This window comes from Lygodium microphyllum, chromosome 16 (genome assembly GCF_053477565.2).
Source record: "Lygodium microphyllum isolate KBCC chromosome 16, Lygodium_microphyllum_v1.1.10, whole genome shotgun sequence".
NCBI lineage: Eukaryota > Viridiplantae > Streptophyta > Polypodiopsida > Schizaeales > Lygodiaceae > Lygodium > Lygodium microphyllum.
In genome coordinates, this window is record NC_141150.1 from 3,981,678 (window position 1) to 4,002,631 (window position 20,954).

Below are 20,954 nucleotides of genomic sequence, written 5' to 3' on the forward strand. Positions count from 1 at the left end.
TATTTACCTAGATTCTTTTTCCCCTCTTGTCTAACTCAACTATCTATTGCCCCAAAAGCACTAAATGTAAAAACTAGCCAACCAAAAAGAATGGTTTTGGGAGCTTTGCATGAATATGCAATTGAGAGGAATCTGTTTATTTTGATAGTCAACTCATGTAGCAAGTAAGTGGAAGAGAAGACATCTCCATAGTCAAGTAATGGTTCAAGGAAGAAAGTGGATGTTAGTACAAGCACTTCTACCTCCAATTGTATGAAGTGTCAGATCCTTCAAGATTTAATTGCTACATGATATGATATAGTGGCAACAAAGCACAAAGTGCAATTAGTTCAGGAAGAGGATAGCCTTGATTTGGAACTACCAAGAGTAGCAAAAATTTTGGACCCATCATCTATCACTAGATCAAGGGTAAGAAACCTTTGTTGCTACTTGGCAAGATAAATATTGATTGTAACAAGCAAGATACATAGAAACTAAGGGTTAAACACCCAATCACACTGACCAAGGTATATAAGGTATAAGAGACCTAATTTAGGGTATCCAATTATTATCAAGAACATACCCTTTACCTTCAACTCCAGCTTCCATGGCTTCCTCCTTGTTTCTCCCCTCTTTCTTGTCTTTCTCTCTCCTCTCAGCTTCATTCATTACAAGTGATATCAGAGCATCACACTTTGGTCCTTTTCTCTTTCCTCTTTCTCCATCTAGTTCCCTTTTCAAATCGGAAACCCTAGTTACTCAGGTCACATGTATATGTACAGCAAGAAGGACACAATTAGCTACAACTTTTTGGAGCAAGCAAGAGGTATGACTGAAGACTCAAATATAGGTAAAATGGTTAATTTAGCATGTCTTCACTCCTTTTCATGCAACTTTTAGGGATCCCAAGACCAAAGTTGGAGGTTCAAGAGTTAGAAGAGGGAAAAAACCCTAATTAATTTTTTCTTCAGGTCCCCCTCTCTCTATTCTCCTATGAGTTGCCATGGGTACCAGCTCCAAGAAACCCCAAGATCTTGCTCCAACTCCCTCCAAGACATCAGCCAGCACCTCAGATTGATCCCCCACATCTCCAATAGAGAAAATAAAGTAGCTTATACGCTAGGAAGGACCGAATATAGCCACCAGGCAACAACCCACAATTTGTAGTGTAAATTGTACTATTTCCCATGCTCTCCTCCTGCCCCTCTTCAATAGTAACTAGTCTCTCCCATGGTTTCCATGCACTTTTAGCAACTAATTGAAGCTCCTAAGTAGACTTTAACCTCCTTCCTCTAGCATTTGAGCTCCCACATGCTGAAAAACCTGGTGCACAACAATGAACTATTTGAGACAATTGTTAAAGCTGAATGGGAGCTCTCAAACCTCTTCAATCCCAGCTCCTAGGACCTCCTTCAACCTCTCTCGGCCTGAGTTCTCCCGAATTGAAGACATGAAGCTCAACATTCATAGAATCCTTGTGGTCAGCCATGAAAGCTCCATTTGAAGCTTTCCATTCTTGAAGTTCAAGCTGCTTGAGAACAAACATGGCAGTCCCTACCATCAGAGGAAGCATCTTCCCCCTTGAAGGATTCATCCATTGGAGTACTCCAATTAATCGAGCTGACTTGATGAAGAATGTCGCATCATGATGGATCATGTTCTACCCATCTTCCCCAAACATTGAAAAAGTATACCAATCAAATCTTAATCTCTCATCTTAATCCACTTGCTAAGCTTAGTTCCTTTTGTTGGAGAGACTACAATTGCATATGCTCTATTAGTTCAATCTTTCATTGTATGCATGTACCCACTTGAAATAAATGATCCATTTGCTTCCCAATGCATCATGATTAACTCTAAATCGATTTCTTTTTCTAACATTAACTCTTCCCTGATCTTGTATACTTTGGATCAATCCCAAGTGGGTAGTAAGCCATTGTAAAAAGGGTAAGTAGTAGCTAGTGAGTCACTGGACTGCCAAGGTAATCCCTACCCAATCTCTTGTTTCATCCTTGCATCTCATGAAAACATCTAATTATTCCTTTCCAATGCATCTCATGTTTCTCTTAAGTAAAAATGTATGTCATGTATACAGTAGCTGAGGAAAAAGACCGATGCCAGGTGAGGTGGTAAGCCAAAAGAGACGTGACCCTCCCTTACCACTTAAGACCCTAAAGGGGTGCATAGCCTGCTAGCCCAAGGGAAACTTTGCTTACCTCTAGATTATCCGGATCCCAATACTTGTATGCAAGTGCAAGTACACCCCATGGTCACCCCACTCCCAATGAAATACCCCCTTTTGGACACCCTTTTAGTGCTCATGGCACCCATGTATGACACTTGACATGTATGCAATCAAAGGAGATATATGGCATTAAGTTCCACTTATACAATGATGAAATAGAAAATGGACATGTAAATGTATTTTGGATTATGCTCATTATGCCTAGGATGTTTTTAATGATGATGCTTAGCCTATGAGCCATCCATACAATGCATTTGGAAAAAGGGACAGACAATGTTTTAGTCACAATCACTCATGGATAGTCACAAAGATCCAATCACAAAAAATTCTATATTACACCTAGGAGTGAACCTTGTATCTTCTCTCGAAGAGGGATTTGTTCCCTCTGGTTTGAATCAAAAATCTCCCCAATCAAAGCTATGGTCTAAAAGTTATGGCCATTTTTGTGCACTAGGTCACTATGGACAGGGTGCAAACTACTCTAGGAGGACAAATGCATAAATCCAATTTCAAAATTATCTAATCATTTTTTCTCACAAAGATTAATATCTCATCTCAAAGAAATATTTCTCCCCTTTGATTTGAATCAAAAATCTCACTAATGAGAGTTTCCCACCAAAAGTTACACCCCATTTACTGACAATGGGTCTTGTGGACTATCTAAATGGCTAGCCAGAAAGGTAAAAGAGAGGCCCATGAATAGGTCCAGAGGGAGATTAGGGACTCTAGGAACTCAATGAATGATGAACCTAAGAAGCACCTGATATGGATCCCTATAGTTAGCTTTCTCAACCACACTTTATATTAGCATGAGCTTCATCACATGGAGAGGCATAATGACATGGTTGCCAACCATCACCAAATAATGTCAAAATTTGATGTAGCAATTGAGCAAATCATTATCTTGAACTCTAGGACTCAACAAACCCTCGAGTAGCTCACCACTTTTGTAGCTCACTTAGTTATCACTCTAGCCCAAGAAAAGGCGAATGAATCCAAGCGCGAGTCTCGACAACCTCCACCACTAGAGCCACTACATTGTCCACATGGCATTCTTGGATGCAAGGGTATTCCCTCTTCTACCTATGAAGTCAGTGAACCCTCTCATCCAGTGAGGAGACCCTTACCCACCATTGGTAGAAGCTCCCCTACTCTCCCTCAAATCCCCAATGGAACGTATATGGCTCAACCCCATCATGGATAGTATGGTATTAATGGTCAGCATGGCAATAACAGGTAGCATGGAAATAATGGGCAGCATGAGATAAATGTACAACATGGTATGTATGGATAATAAGGTATGTATGGATAGCAAGGTTTTCATGGGAAGCAAGGCACTCATGATCTCCATGACAAAATCATTCTCACTAAGTACAATGGGCAATCTCCAACACCATTAGACTTGGAAGAATGGACCTCCAAATTAGAGTCCTACTTCAATATTTAACTCCTCTTGGATTATAAGAAATTTATATTTTCTTCTCTCCACTTGAAAGGATTTTCCCACACATGGTGGTGCAATGTCAATAGAGAGAATCATCAGTTCATTGATTGGGAAGACTTTAAAATGTACATGGTTCAAGTATTTGTATCCACTGTGGAAAAAGAGCGATTGGCAAGATGATGGAACACTCTTGACCAATGTAATCTCATTATATGAGAGTACACAAATCAATTTATGAACTTGACCATGTATGTGGAGAGAATTAGTGATGATGCCAAATTGCACAAGTACATCTATGGGTTGGAACCAAGCCTATCGGTGATATAATGGCTCAAAAGCCTAGTACACTATTTGATGCAATTGAATTGGTTGAAAGATATGCAAGAAGCAAGGTTATGGACAGCCCCGTATCCCATTGAGGCCAGCCCCATATGGGGGTTTTTTAAGAGGTAATTCCATGCCTACTAGTAGCCCCAACATACCCACTTATCCCCCCCTCCATGCTAAAAGAAAGTGAGGCACTTTTGAGACATCACTTGGCTCTAATGTTGAGAGTAAATCTACTAAAAATAGACACTATATTGCATCACCCTCCAATGATTCAAGTGGCCAAAGGTTAATTTCCCCGGATATTGTAAAGGAACGGAAAGAAAAATGCCTATGTTTTAAATCTGGGAACAAGTATATTGCTGACCATGCCTCCAAGTGTGCTTACAAGACATTCAAGGTCAAAGTTCATAGCATGTGTCACTAAATTGATTGCTTATTATGCATTCTCTATTTTTTTTTTAATATGTCAATAAATTAATGACTCACTTTTCTTTAAGTGTTGATGATGATCTAGCAGGGCCATGAGACCATTTAGAGACCAAAATTGTTAGGGCATCACTTAATGGGGTGATCAGAGCACCGTGATGGGGATATCTGGTACATGCAGTACAAGTTATGAAGGGGAAAAGAAGTGTCTGCCAAATATAAGAGTGTACACAAGAACCAAGGAGTTATACATAAATGAAGATGGATTAAGTTCTAAGAAGAGGAAGTGCATTAGCATTGTATATGTATTTATGTGTGCATCCGAGGACGCTTGGAAACGTTTACTCGTGTGTAATGAGCATTGCATTCATTTGGGGTCATCCTCTCCCTTACAAGTCAAGGTTTAAGGTCTTTTCTTTCATTAAGAAAGACGAGAGAGGTAATTCTCTCACTAAGAAAGACAAGAGACGTGATCCTCTGGAAGTGAGGAGAGAAGTGATTTTCTCTTTCTAAGGTCTAAAATGACACAAGCTTTTGTGTGTAATTCAATCTTAAGGTTGAGGCCCTATGCAATTTAATGAACTCTCCTTACAGCTTGAGAAGTTATTCTTTTTAAAAATTGGTGAATCCATTTTTGAAATATCTCGCAATAGAAAGATGATCTCTAAAAACAGGCCATGAGAGTTATTGGAAACAACGAGATCTACAACTTTCGTATTGGATGTTTTTTCATCCAAGCAACAGAGAGAGATATATATATCTTGAAATTGGTGTTGCAGAGTAGGTCCTGGAATAGCCACATCTTGCATGAAGATCAACTCAAGTCTCTCTCCAAGAAAAGAAGCACTTGAAAGCCTATAAAAGAGGAGGCTCTCCTTGGGTATGAGAGAGGTGAAGTAAGCATCACTTTACATGCATCCAAGAGGAGAAGAGAAGGTGCAAGTGCTATGAAAGCTATATTGAAATCAAGTTCCAAGAGGAGAAGAGAATGTGCAAGTGCTATGAAAGCTCTACTGAAATCAAGTTCCAAGAGGAGAAGAGAAGGTGCAAGTGCTACGGAAGCTCTGCTAAAATCAAGTTCCAACAAGAGAAGAGAAGGTGCAAGTACTGTGGAAGCTCTACTAAAATCAAGTGCCAAGAGGAGAGCCCTACACATATTGTGTAGGAGAGAAGGAGACTCAAGAAGGATCAAAAGGTGCCAACTTTTAAGTTGTGCAAGTGTTAGCCGGTTGTATACCGTGCAAGGAACCGTGATCTTGTTTCCAAGATCTTCAATGTTGTATATTGTGCAAGGAACCGTGATCTTGTTTCCAAGATCTTCAAGTAAGAATTGTTTATGTGTAACGGAGGAGCTTGCTCCTTATCAATAATATAACTCCACAAGGGGGGAACTAGCCCATCTTCCAGTCCCTAGTGTGTTGTCAATCTCTTCTCTCTCTCTCTCTCTCTCTCTCTCTCTCTCTCTCTCTCTCTCTCTCTCTCTCTCTCTCTCTCTCTCTCTCTCTCTCTCTCTCTCTCTCTCTCTCTCTCTCTACATCTTTCTTTTCTCTCATCTATTCTCTCTCTGCACCAGCATAATATTCACCGTATATATTTTAAGTATATAAGAAAGTTGAGCATGTACCTCGGACCTTATAATAGCATGTATGTAATGGAAGATTGGCACAATGATGAGAAAGACTTACCTATTGAACATGAAGAGTGTACTGAGGATATGGACGACAAGCAATTCTATGACTCGAAGGATGGGTTTCCCTTCGACCCAAGTAGTTGCCCATCCCATGCTCTTGATCTAACATCCCATCTGACTATCACCTCCCTTGTCTCCATCTCTGTCGATGCTTGGATTGGTTCTTAGAGCCCCAACACCTTATGAATTCAAGGCAGTATTAATGAGAAGCATATATTTATCCTTGTGGATAGTGGTAGTACTCATAGTTTTGTCAATAAGTAAGCCATTAATCAATTGAAATTCACCCTTACAAAATTACAACACCCCCTAAAAGTTCAAGTAGCAAATCAACACACATGTATGTTCCACAATCCCTCTATGCTTAGTTCAAAATTATGTAGTATTGGTTGACCTAATCACATTTTAGACATGGGTTCCATTGATATTGTCTTGGGTTGTGATTGGCTGAAACAATTGGGAAATTTTTCTATGGACTTCTCTCAGTTGTACATGGAGTTTATGATGAATAGACAACTCATCAACTTAGAGGGAGTTTGTGATAATGCTGATTTTTAACTAATTGCAGTAAAGCAACTCAAACAAGAGTTTAAGAAATGCTCACATATCTTTGTCTTGCACTTGAATCAAAAAAATTTAGATCAACCCTCCAAAGAATCTAAGGATTCAACTTTGTAGGCTTTACTTGAGGAGTATAGTGATTTATTTCAAATGCTTACAGCCCTTCTCCCTAAGAGGCAAGTGGACCACCCACTTGATTTAGAGCCCCATTCCAAGCCAATGAACAAGTCCCCCTTATAAACTCCCCAAATGTGAATGTGAAGAGGTTGCAAAGCAAGTCAAGGAGTTACTTGAGATGGGTTTCATTGAACTGATTTCTTCCCCTTATGCATCCCCCATCTTGTTAGTTAAGAAGAAAGATGGATCTTTGCGCATGTGCATTGACTACAGAGATGAACAAATTACCATGAAGAACCGGTATCCCATCCCATGGATTGAAAACGTGTTAGACGAGTTGAAAGGGGCACACTTCTCCATTAAGATTGATCTACACTCTTGGCTACCATCAAACCCATATGAGGGAGGGTGATGAGATCAAAACTTTTCGGCCCAATTGTGGGCTTTATCATTTTCTAGTGATGCATTTTTTGTTGACTAACACCCCCACCACATTTTAGAGTCTCATGAATAAAATTATCCACCCCTTCTTGTTCAAGTTTGTGCTCATTTTCTTTGATGACATTCTCATTTACAGCAAGTCACAAGAGGAGCACTTAGTACATGTCAAAAGGGTGTTTGATATCTTGATAGATCATCAATTATTTGCTAAGAAAGTAAGTGTACCTTCATGCAAACCTCAATGGAGTACGTGAGACACATTGTTAGCAAAAATGGTATATAGGCTAATCCCAAGAGGGTGCAATGTGTTAAGAACTGGCCCACTCCATCCACCACTACTTCATTACATGGTTTCCTTGGTCTCTCTTCATTTTATAGACGCTTCATTAAGCATTATGCCACCATTGCAACACCCTTGGCTGATTGGTTAAAAAAGAAATCATTCTTTTGGGATGATCCTACTGATCACAGTTTTAAGAAATTGAAGGAATGCTTACTTCAGTCCCCATCCTCATATGCCTCGATTTTTCCAAGGAGTTTACCATTTACTGTGATGTTAGTAGTAGAGATATTGGTGTTGTATTACTACAAGAGCATGGTGTGATTTCTTTTGAGAGCTATAAGCTTGATGACAAGGAGATGCAAATGAATGTGTATGACTAGGAGATGTTGGCCATTCTCCATGCTATTAAGAGATGGCACCAATACTTATATGGCAGTCATTTTAGAGTAAAAAGTGACCACAAAGTCCTCCAATACTTCTTAACTTAGTCTATTCGACTCCTAAGCAAAGGAGATGGGTGAAAACCTTTCAAAACTATGATTTTGACATCTCTCACACTCAAAGCAAAGATAACATTGTGGTTGATTCACTCTCTCGGATGTGGCCATCCAGAGTATACTCCATTTCAAAGTTGCATAATGATTGGATTGAGGACCTTAAAGAAACCTATCTTTTGGATGAGGACTTCATCACATATTCTAGAAATTACAGAATGGGGTAGTGACTAAAAACTCCCATATTAGATCAAACATGGCCTTATTTGGTCCGATTTTGGTCCCATGGTAAGATTGTCATCCCCCACACTTCTCCCTTCACATAGAAGATCATGGAAGAGATGCATTCTTGCCCCACTGCTAGTCACTTAGGTGCTTTCAAAACATATGGTAAGATTGCCAAGAGCTTTCATTGGAAAGGCTTATGGAGGGATGTCAAGGATTTTGTGACCAAATGTATTCCATGCCAGCAAAACAAGGACAGCACGCTTAGGCCCACTAGCCTCTTGTAGCCCCTACTTATGCCTAAAGGGAAATGGACATATATCACCATGGACTTCATCATGGATCTCCCCATTACAAAGAAAGGATGGAACAGTATACATGGTAGTTGATTGCCTCACCAACGCTGCCTAGTTTATCCCTACTAAGACCCAATACACTACCTCTTAGGTGGCCACTCAATTTATGGAGTATGTCTTCAAGTTGCATAGATTACTGCACATCATAGTGCACGATCAGGATGCCAAGTTTGTGAGTAAATTTTGGCAAGAAATTTTCACATCTATGGGCACCAAGCTTGCTCCATCCATTGCATACCACCCACAGATAGATGGCTAGCCAAAAGGGTAAATAAATGGCTTGAGATGTACCTATGGCACTTTTTCCATGATGTTTTAACATAGTTGGTATACATGACTCCGCTTGGCTGAATTTGCATATAACAACTCCACCCACTCTAGCATTAGGGTTTTCCCTTTTGAGGCATTATATGGGTATAAGGCTCGCCTTCCTACCATCTTATTCAATGACAAGATCAACCCTCAGAGTGTAAAGTCGAGTTGGATTGCATGCATGCCCTACTTCAGCAATGCAAAGTGAATCTTCAAGAGGCACAGACCCACATGAGGCTCTATGCAAAGTGAATCTTCAAAAGGCACAAACCCACATAAAGCTCTATGCTGATGAGAAAGGAAGGCATTTGAAATTACAAGTGAAGGAGCCAGTGCTCTTGAAAGTGCCTAAGTCCCATTACTCCACTCCCAAATAAGGTAGTAGTAATAAGTCAACCCACCATTTCTATGGCCTCTACCAAATCCTCAAGAGAGGTAGTGACTTAGCCTACCAAATTAGAGCTTCCCCCCACCACTAAGATTCACAATGTGTTTCATGTTAGCCAGTTGAAGCCCTTCATTGGCACCTCAGTGGACTATGTGGAAGAGCTTCCCCCATAGATGAAGAAGATATCATTCAGTACATCCCTAAGGCAATCATTGGGCAACGAGATAAACACTTAAGATCTCGATCCATCAAGGAATACCTCATCAAATGGCAAGGCCTACCCCTAAAAGAAGTCTATTGGCACCCAGCTGCTATTGTCAATTAATTTCCTCACCTCCAAAAGATGCCCAATGGACTGAAGACTAGCAACTTATGTCCCGTTTCGACCACACCCTACCTACAAACTACACATTGTTTTGGAATAGTTTGGTACTTGCCCAAAAATCACAACCATGTGCTTCCTATGTGGGCTGAAAGTACACATCCTAAGCTTCATTTTGGCATATGGCATACCCCATTTGGAGCATCCTATCAAAACTTATGGTAGATTTTCCTCAACAAGCCTATAGTGGACAGCATGTTGTCCATAGTCTTCAACCATCCATTTTCATTGTAATCTAGACCAGAGTAGTACTTTGCACCCCGTAGCCCCTCCATTAAGCCCCTCCAATTTTCTTTTGTTTTTTAGGGCAAAAAATTTTAGGGTGGGGATGGATTGTAATGAGTGAGATACATGGAAACTAGGGGTTAGACACCTAGTCACACTGACTGGGATATATAAGGTGCAAGAGACCTAGATTAGGGCATCCAATTATTATCAAGAACATACTCTTCACCTTCATCCCTAGCTTCCATGGCTTCCTCATTCTTTCTTCCCTCTTTCTTGTCTTTCTCCCTCCTCTCAGCTTCATTCATTGCATTGATGTTAAATTTGCAAATCCTAGTTCTACCCCAAGTGGGTTAATTGCTATTATACATCTATATGAGGGGCAATCTAGTCCTTTAGCCACATTTAATGTTTCAAGTCCACTCCAGGATTTGAATGTCTCTAATTTTGTGCTCAAGTTGTAGGAGGTTATGCAATTTGTTAAATAGTTTCCTGCAAAGGTTTTAGTAAATGTTTTGCATATTATGACCTTAAGTAAATGAGCATGAGGTTCAAAGGGTAGTAGAAATGTTTTCCCATTTGCAATAAATCAATCATGACTATGCTAAAGGGAAAGAATCATGGAAGAAGAAAATGGATGTACTAGAACAACAACTAATTCATCTATCAAGTTGTTCCATCAATGATCTAAAGAACTTAAGCAAAAAAGTTGTAGAAGAGTATGATTTATTGGCACAGAACATGCTGAGTTGATGGTTTAGGTGAAAATGCTTTAAAAGTAGTAAATACCTCTTCAGCAATTGGAGAGGAAAATCTTTAATCCTTTGGATGTTAAGATTGAGGGCTTTCTCATTACAATAGATGTTCATCATATGCTACACAATGAATGTAGCTAAACAATCTTGGAAAGCTATTGTTGTCAGACTGCTAAGAGTGATTATCAATCGGCCTTATGAGATGTTGCATGGTTCATTTTTTAGTGAAGATGCTAAGAAACTCCAAAAAGTCAGTGAAGAACATTCTAACAATTATAGAAAGAATTGCTTGCTAAAAGTGTTGCAAAGCAACAAGTTGCAAAAATGCAAAATAAAATGCAACTTGATAAGACATTGGCTGTGGATACTGAAAGGTCTCACATGTAGAAATTTTACCTTCCACTTGATACTATTATGAGATAGGAAGTTCAATTATTGTAGAATCCTAAAAGTTTGAATTTCACATTTCCTAAAGGCCTACAAAAATAGAAGCTATGTGTGGATTTGACACTTTAGGAAAAGGCCATGGTTCATAATGACGTAGAGGATTCTGAATTTGTCCTTATGCATACGAAGCCTAACTAGGATGTGGATCATGAGCATCAAATGTTGTCTGATACAAAGTTCATAGCAAGTTTTCTCTACTGTGATAGAGTGGAGCCTTCTCAGGAAAATGATGATTATGAAGAAGTGATTACAAAGAAATATCAGTCTATGAAAACCTCAAATGGATGTGCATCCTAAACATTATGCTAATGACTGAAGCAGCTATTACTTTCCCTTGATTTGCTCTTAGCAACTCAGTGTGGCTCATTTTAGGGTGCAAGGCTCCAAGTGGATCTTGGATGGTTTTTCACCATAATTGCATTTTAGGGTGCAAGGCTCCAAGTCTGAATATAAAGCTCTTACAACTTTAGCTTATGAGGCTATTTGATTGAGAAAATTTCTGCTTGAGATTGGATTTTGTAATGACTTACAGATACCCCTATCTCACGTGATAATACTTGATAAAGGCTCTTGTAAGGAATCTAGTTCATCAACAAAGGACAAAACGTCTTGCTATCAAAGGTAATCTCATTAGGGAGAAGATATATGATGGAGAGATTATATTATAGCATTGCAATACAAAGGAGAATGTAGCTAATATTTTCACCAAGCCCTTGGATTGAGAACTCTTCATCAAACATAGATCTCATAAGATGAAGGAGCTTGCCTTAAGGAAGGATGAATCAGGAGTACGCGAAGGATCCTTGGCTCAATAAATGCATGTTAGTAGTTGATAGGGGGCTACTAACTAGCAACCTAGGGATTGCTTATTAGCATACTAGTAAATGTTAACTAGCACTATTACTAGTGAACTAGCATATTGATTATTGTTAACTAGCACTATTGCCAATGAACTAGGACTACTAACTAACATTATTAACTAGCATACATGAAACTGTTGATTAACATGCACGGGCATAGGGATCAAATTCAAATGTTAAACTTTAGAGAAGCTGTTGAGGTGTACAAGTTCAACACTGCTAATTACTATTAATTAGAGAAAGGCAAACAACTGCTAATTAGCATACATACAAGTCACTACTAATTAGCATACAGATTACCATATAGAGGAATATTCTTAATGAGGATAATTTTGATGATAATGCTAGAAGATTATATGGTGTAAGAATATATATTACAAGATAACAAAAATCGTGTGTACTTTATGGAACAATTCAAAAAAGTATTAGTTAACTTGTCAAAAGATTCTTCTATATTTAAGCAAAAATTTTAAGCAATTATCTTTTTAGAAGACACTTTTGCAAGACTGATATATCAAGATCTAACCAATAAAACTCTCTGATGTAAAAATACAAAATATTCATGTAAAGTGATCTACTATTTTAATGGTTGGGATCGGCTAGATTCAACTTAGATCTCTAGAAATCTTGACTGAATTATAGCTAGCTAAAAAGGGCAAGAAATGAGCATTGCATCCACCTACCTACCTACCTACCTAGGAAGTTGAATATCTCGAGCTACAACCATAATATCATAATGAAATATGAAGAAATTTTGTTCTTTACATCATGGATCATCTACCTACCAAAGGGTTGGATGATATCAACCTTGATGTAGCACCCAACAAAATCTTCATAGTACAATTTGCTACACTGTGCTATTGCTATAAAAAGCTCATATCAAGAGAATGGAGAAAAGACTAAGTGTAGAACTGAAATAGCATACCTTTGAGCTTTAGCTCAGCCTTGTATGAGTGGACTGAATAATTCTCCATTAATCTAATCATCAATTTGATTAGCATCACTATCATTGTACTTTGACAGTCTAGTCATATATCAATCTTATATTATCTCTTCTATCTTGGATTTGATTATATTTGTTGTATTGATTTTAACTCTAAAATGGCACCTAGTTGCCATATCAATACATCCCATTTACTTTTCTCAATGTAAGCACTCCTAATGTGCTAGTCCTATACCTCTCGTATTTTGAGAGGGTAGAAAGTCAAGCTCCCCTAGACTCTAGCAAAAGACATGCATAAAATCTTGACTAGTGATTTGCAAACCTAGTTCTCAGTAAAACCTTAAATTCACCCCTGATATCATCAATTATTGATCTATCCAAGAGATGCAAGAATTTTAAATTCTAACAAGAGCTGGTTATCAATTTGAATTGAGAGGCCTTGAACCCCTCAACTAACACTTTCATTAGGTTGAGATTTCTCAATTTTTAGATATAAAATATTCTACTATATGAGAGCCATATCTAATTTCTTTGTCTAACAAAATACAACTATAAAAGATCAAGTTTCATGAGATAGAACGAATCAAACCTACTCAACCTTGTATGATGCTCATCTCTAATTGCAATTATGATATGAGGCCATCAATGCTTTGATATTGTACATCCTTAAAGATGCTTAGTTTATAATATCCATATGGCATTTGCAAATTTGGTGTTGTTGGCTTCACTAACATAGAGTCTAGACCCCCAGTACTTGCAAGCTTGTTATTGTTCTCTTGGCAAGACATGGTTCCTTTGCCAAGTTGAAATTCATGCTTCTTGCAACATTTATTCAAGATGCATAATCAAGGTTTAGTGAACTTGCAACTTCCTTAATAGTCTCTTACAAGGGTTTTGCTAGGAAAATTTGCCCTCTTTTGTGTCTTTAAAATTTGCGTGACTAATAAGTTATTCTTGGTTAAGAGGGGTTAATAATTCAAACAAGTTAATCATTACTTGACACTTTTGTAGCTCAATTTCTCACTTCACATTTTTACACATTGCAATAGCTTCTTTTTTTAGTTGCATTCTATGAGCAAAGAAAATAGATTCATACTCAATTTTCTCCATAATCCTAACAAAAGCATTTAATGAACAAAGGTAAATATGATCCAATGGTATGTTAAAAATGGGCTTCTATATAAGATCTTTATCACATGTTGGTGTAACACTTGTCACTCTTGCCACTTCTTCTAGTTCTTTCCTTCCACCCTTTGTTAAGCAATATAAGCATGGATATTTTGCATTTGCACCATTGGATAATCTACACATGCATTTTAAAGTTTTCAATCTCCTAAAATGTGGCATTCAACAAGGTATCCATTATACCCTTCTACTAAGAGAATCTCACCATATTCCTAGCAACTGATGATGTTTGAAATGCTTGTGTACATGAAGAAAAGGTTTAGCACCTTCTCAATATTTCCTTAGGAACTTCACATGCAATAACCCACCATACATGGTGCTCTAATGGCGCGAGAGCCCCATCATTGCAAACAAATATGTTAGTGTCCAATGCCTTTATGGAGCAAATGATGCCAACAAAAAAGGTGTGTGTGTGTGTGTGTGTGTGTGTGTGTGTGTGTGTGTGAGTGAGAGAGACTCCACCATTGTATAAGCATATGCCCTAAAGGGTAATGCTAGCAAAGTGTACAAAGAACAACAGAGGGTGTTACCAAAGTGTACAAAGAATGACAGAGATAGACTCGCTGGTAAAAACCACACCAATCAAGCCCACTCAAAGAACAACACCAATCAAGCCCGCTCAAACATAATGTGTATAGATTATAGATTACGAAAAACATGATCATCTTTTTGGAACGAGAGATTTATAAGATCTTCCCGAGAACAAAGGAGGCACCTTCCAACAATGGCTATCAAGTCAAGCACCACACTGCTGGTTCGTCATGGAAGGTGTGGAGAATTGGAAGGCATCAATCAAAGCGTATCTTCCTTTTTGGAAGCGAGAGACTTTTCGAAGAGCAATTGCATCGAAAGAATCACAAGCAAGAAGCCACTGATCACGACGCGAGGCCGTGAGGCCTGAGGGGAAGCAAGGCCTTCCAGGAAGATGCAAGACAGCACCGATATCAAGAGTACATATGCAATCTGCCTAGACCTGGAACCCAGACTTCTCTTTGTGGTTTGGGTTAAGGTGTTCACCTCTTCCTCCATAGCTGCTTGTTCCTCGGGGCCCCTTCCCTTCCGAGGCTTCAAAGGCTCGTACAGTCTTTTGAAAAACAGGCCTTCGTTCCGAGCACTTGCGATCCTTTTCTCGAAGGCATCGAATTCCTCTTCCCTCGCTTCCATCTCCGCTCGTGCACACGCTAACTGCGCTTCAACAGCTCGGCAATTCTCTTCCACACTTTCCATGGCCTGTCAAGCATCCCAACCCCCAAAATAGACTACAGAATTACACATCTCACATGTTCTGCACTATTTCTAACCTGTGCAATCTGCCATAGAAGCTCATCATGGAGCCAAGTGCAGCAGATACCGAAATAGATGCACAACTGAAGAGCGAATTCGTGCAGTCGAATAACATCGAGATTACGGCATCTTGATGGATGCAGGAATTTCTGGTTGTTTTTGGCACTGATTGATGCTGTGTCAAAAATAGTGATTAAAATGGTGAAGCTGCCTTCTGCATCGATCATCCTGTCACTTCTCCCTTGATACACATCTTGGTGTGAGCTCCATAGCTTGGACATTGCCAGGCTGTTTCCGTTATACACGATGGGACAGGCGAATATACGCCGTAGCTACCAGGAGCTGTTAACGCAAAATGGAATGGGGGAAAGAAGGAACGGATGACTGAACGATGAATGGCTAGTGATGGAATACCTGAGCGCTGGCTTCATCGAGACCGCGCTTGGTGTCGGCGGCGATGCGGTCATACTCAGAAATAGCCTGCTCGGCGATGTCGGCGAGGTGCTTGGAGCGCTCCTCGATGAAGTCGGAGACGCGGACCTTGTCACTCTCCAGCCGGATTATCTCCACCAACTTCTGCTGCACAGCAGGGTCCCCCTGCTGATCTGCGTCCTCTCCTCTTCGTCCCCCTCCTCCTCCTGCAGCTGTTGCTGCAACGGCACACACGCGAGGAGGGGGAGGAAGGCTACTGCTGCTCCTGTGGTGGTAGCCATGGCACCACCCCCCTCTTCTGCTCTGCTGGCTGCCGCAAAGATGAAAGACGCAGTGTATGTGAAGCGCCCTAAGGTCCATCATCCCCCAACAAATTTCCAAATAGATAAGGGGGGAAAGCACACCGAAATTTTGGTATTAGGATATTGTATCCTCACCGGGTTGTTAAGAGCCAGGGCACACGCAAGTTTGTTTAACTCTTGTGCATGCTACCCAATGAAGTGTAACGGTATTGGAGATACACATAAGTTTATATTTCAAGGTCAGCGGCAAGAGGGAAGTTAAACTAAGGACTAAATTGAGGAGAGAGAAACGATAGTCTACAATCAGAAATAGGGAGAGAAGCTTGCCAACAATCGCCATGTTGATAGACCAGGGATACTACATGGAGTGCCTCCATTTTTGGAGGTACTCTACTCGTTGTTGAGCAAAGTCTTGTCGATCACAATGGCAATGGGCCTTCCAGGTCGTGCAAATGCACTAGGGTAACATGGACATGAGAACAAACTGCTTTGATGATTGCACTCACTTAAGTCAATTCACTTGAGCATGGCACGGCTCTAGGTTCCAATGTTCCCATCTTGCCCCCCCCCCCCCCACCCGGCCCCAAAAAAAAAACTTGACCACCGTGAGGCATGTACCACCAGTGTTATAAACAGCTAGGATGCTTTGTGCCCAAACCCACACTTTGCACGGTAGGAGCAAGCAACAATGTTGCTACACTTCACACCCTAATTAATGCAATAAAGAGTATTGTGAGGCATACACATTCTTCACACAGGCATTAAAAAGCCAAATATGTATTTTACGAAAGTAGCTTCATGCATGTGCATTTTAGAAGCAAAAAGGTATAGTTGTATTAACAAATATGTGAAATACAAAAATGTTGGGGAAGGACTAACCAAAGTAGCTATCTTATTCCTTTCCCTATTTTTAATTAGGCCTAACTTACTACGAAGACTGCAATACTACACTACTCTATACTTGACTTCATTTGCCTTCACCATCCATCCTACCTCCCTCAAAAATAAACTTGAGCCTAGCCCTACAAATTAATTGTAGACTCAAGATTCTGACATTGTGATACTCAAGCTCCTATAAGCTATCCATAGCATATATTTCACCTAGCACACAAAATCTTAGCTTCCTCCTTTCGTCTACCTATACCACTATAAATTGCCAAAGATCTCCTACCGCACATTGATCGACATGCATTCTTCCCAAAATACATGCTTTCTAATGTGTTCCTCCCCATAGCTATATTTCCCATTTGAGAGCCCCCTTTTTTGAGCTTGCTGCTTATGAGTACACAACTCATTATGACTCTCCATGTGAATACCCTATCTTTGAGGGGAAGCTTCAATGACCACATCTTCTTCATAGACATTGCCATCTGTGGTTCCGTGGTATCCAAACCCCAACTTCTTCACACTTTGCCAGCTTTCAACATAAATCTACATTTTAAAGTACATCTTAAAATATATATCTCAACAACTTGCTTTCTTGACTCTCAAGCTGCATGTCAACAATGTTTGTAACCATTGTATTCAATAGAGACCACATTCACAATGAAGCATGGGTTGCTTATTCATGTAACTTGTCGGCATATGATCATATTATGATAAAAGTGACTTTATGGCAATTTTCGCACAAAGATAAAAGATCTTAAGTAACACTTACTTTTCTCGCCTAAGATAATACTTGACAGTTCACTTGTGCAAATCGCTCCTAATGGACTACTAGATTCTTATCAAAGCTTTGCCTCCCTCTATTCTCAAAGGCCAATAGAAATGCCCTAAGGTTTACAGAGTTGGTTATTACTCTCCTACAAAAAGAACATAACAAGTCGTGTGTGTGTGTGTGTGTGTGTGTGTGTGTGTGTGTGTGTGTGTGTGTGTGTGTGTGTGTGTGTGTGTGTGTGTGTGTGTGTGTGTGTGTGTGTGTGTGTGTGTGTGTGTGTGTGTGTGTGTGTGTGTGTGTGTGTGTGTGTGTGTGTGTGTGTGTGTGTGTGTGTGTGTGTGTGTGTGTGTGTGTGTGTGTGTGTGTGTGTGTGTGTGTGTGTGTGTGTGTGTGTGTGTGTGTGTGTGTGTGTGTGTGTGTGTGTGTGTGTGTGTGTGTGTGTGTGTGTGTGTGTGTGTGTGTGTGTGTGTGTGTGTGTGTGTGTGTGTTATATAGATCAAGCTTTTATTGCTGGTCCACGAAGTAAAGGAAATGCCTCTTCAAGCATCCAAACAAAAATGTACATCAAGTAACAACAAGATAACTAGTCAAGGTAGTGAAAAGCATGAGAAGAAAGGCAAGTGTCTCTATTGCAAGGAACCAAGTCATTTTGTTAAAGAATGTTTGAAGCCTTTGGAGAAGGAAATAAATAAGAACAAGGAAAGTATGGATGTGTAGATGCATCACCATCAAATTCAAAATCTACTTGCGCAGAGGCAAAATGGGTATTTATATGCCTTGCTACTATGATCTAGATTTGCATTTTATATGTATGTTGATCACCATCAAATTCAAAAACTATTCATCTTGCAAAGGAGGCAAAATGGGTATTTATATACCTTGCTATTATGATCTAGCTTTACATTTTATATGTATGTTGATCACCTTTACATGCTTGGTGGTACTTTGCTAGTGTTACTAGCAAGCAATCACTTCTTAATGCAAGCTAATGACATGATTATTTGAATTTGCATGGAAAGGAAGTCCATGCCTTAAGCACTCACAATCACTATGAATCACAACAAAATGTGTATATAAATTTGAAGGACTAGTCAATGAGATTGTTTCCAAAGCCATACCTTATATTATCTTTGTGTTTGTTGTGCTTGATAGAAACAAAGGGAAGTAATTGTACACAAGGCAAGAAAGAATTTATGTAGTACACAAGGGAAGACATTTATACCATTAATAATTTCCTCCAATTTATCTAAATTCATATCACCTTTGATTCAAAAGATATTTGAGTATTCATCTATTTAGTTACCTAATGCATCCTATTTCTTGCTAGGTTGGCCCCTTGTGATTTTTTATCAAGTCAATACTTCAGTTTTGAGGTTACCTTCATGTATCAAAGCTCTTGACCATTTGTAGCAATGAGTTATTTGTTAGGTTTGCCTCGTGATTTTTTGTTGAGTGAATAACTTGAAATTGGTCATCATAACACTTCAAATAGGTATCACTTATGAATCCCAAGCTTATATTTGAAGGTCGTTGACATAAGATCTAAGAGAAGAAATACCATCCTTGGAATCTTTTTCCTCTATAGAATACAAAGAATCATAAGGATCACCTTAAAAGGACTATCATTTTCCTCATCAAGCATATGCAAGTGAGACCTCTTTTGGACCCCCTTATAAACCTCTTGACCAAAATACATATGTTTATTTCATTCATATTGATATGCAATAGAAAATTCCTCCACAAACAAGCCTTGTTCACGGTTATCTAGGACATCACACTATTATGTGCAATTTTATTAGCACAAATGACCATATAAGTGATGTGGAACTTTCAAGAAAAGATGCTTTCAAACATGCTTCATACCTATGTAATTGAAAATCCTTAGGTGAAGCTGTATAAAAGCTTTTAGCTTTGTCAAGAGAAAATCAACCAAATACTCATGACTATCCCCACAGCAAGAAGAGCATATGAAAAACTTTAGGCCTTCTTGATCAAAATAAAGCACAATATTCCAAACATGAAAACCAAATGGTTGACCTAAAATAGCCCATAAATCACGAGGTTTTAGCAAATAAGCCTTCTCAAGAAACACAATAGCTTTACAAACATCTAAGGCAAAGAAGAAACCATGTCAATGCCTTTGTGATGATTGACCATCATGATGAACAACCCCTTGAATGCTTTAGCTCATGAGCTCCAAGTATTTAGATGTTGACCCAAATACTCCTTCAAGTCATGGTAAGCAAGGAAGAATCAAGCCATGGATATTGCCCAAACTCTTCCCTAACATGCTGACTCTAAACAAAGAGAAAACTAATTGCAATATTTCAAGTTCAATTGGTGGTGGAGAGAGAGAGAGAGAGAGAGGTCATCAAGCTACCCACAAATCTTCAATCTTTGAGCTAGAAGAGAAAGGTTACAAACTTCAATCCTTAATCATTGAGAGAGATGCCACAAACCCTCAATCCTCAAACATGGAGAGAGATCTGACAAACCCTCAATCCACAGAAAGAGAGATGCCATCAAGACCATTTTTTGGAATCTCCAAAAAGCAATACCTCAAGAAACAAATTGTATTGCCCCTAGTATTCCACAAAATATTAGGCTATAAGACATATTCTACATGCTTTTTATATGCAAAACGATATTATTAAGCATGCTATGGAAGTGAACTAGAGAGGTTGGATAGGTGTCATTTATATTCATACTATCAAACTAGTCAGACCCACTTTTGTATATAAGTGGCATTTCTTATTAATATGATACAAGATCTTTCAATGTCCAAAAATCCTACCAATATCTATGAAAAGACATTTGATGTCATAAATGTCAGGTTGGTAAATTTGAGCACCTAAAAGTAGGTAGGTTATCAAGACTATCAATATGCCATAGGAAAAGTTGGAAAGTACCTCAATGGGCATTATTAACAAAATGGAAGTGTAGACAAAGATGATGAACACTCTTTTACATGTATGTCTATAGGCTTGTTTATAGGCACATTATATACGCACATCTAATTTACAATTTTAATGTGCTCATAAATGCACTTTAACCATGGATAAGATATTAAAGCTTCCAACAATTCATTTCAGTTTTCAATGTCTTCTTGACAGGAAGACAAGGGAAGAAGAGCTGAGTGATAAATGAGGCGTAACATGAGTCACAAGGGTACACAAGTGAGAGCTATCATG

General features: G+C 39.1%; 1 protein-coding gene across 1 annotated transcript; it reads right to left on the reverse strand.

Annotated features, from left to right (window-relative positions):
• Positions 1 to 14,709: 14,709 nt before the first annotated feature.
• LOC148022480 (uncharacterized) lies at positions 14,710 to 16,189 on the reverse strand. The gene is made up of 2 exons (XM_087695447.1): positions 15,787 to 16,189; positions 14,710 to 15,318 (listed from the first exon to the last, which is right to left on the reverse strand). Exons 1-2 carry the CDS (start codon positions 16,165 to 16,167, stop codon positions 14,881 to 14,883), a joined length of 819 nt encoding a protein of 272 aa, XP_087551573.1. The 5' UTR covers positions 16,168 to 16,189; the 3' UTR covers positions 14,710 to 14,880.
• Positions 16,190 to 20,954: the final 4,765 nt, after the last annotated feature.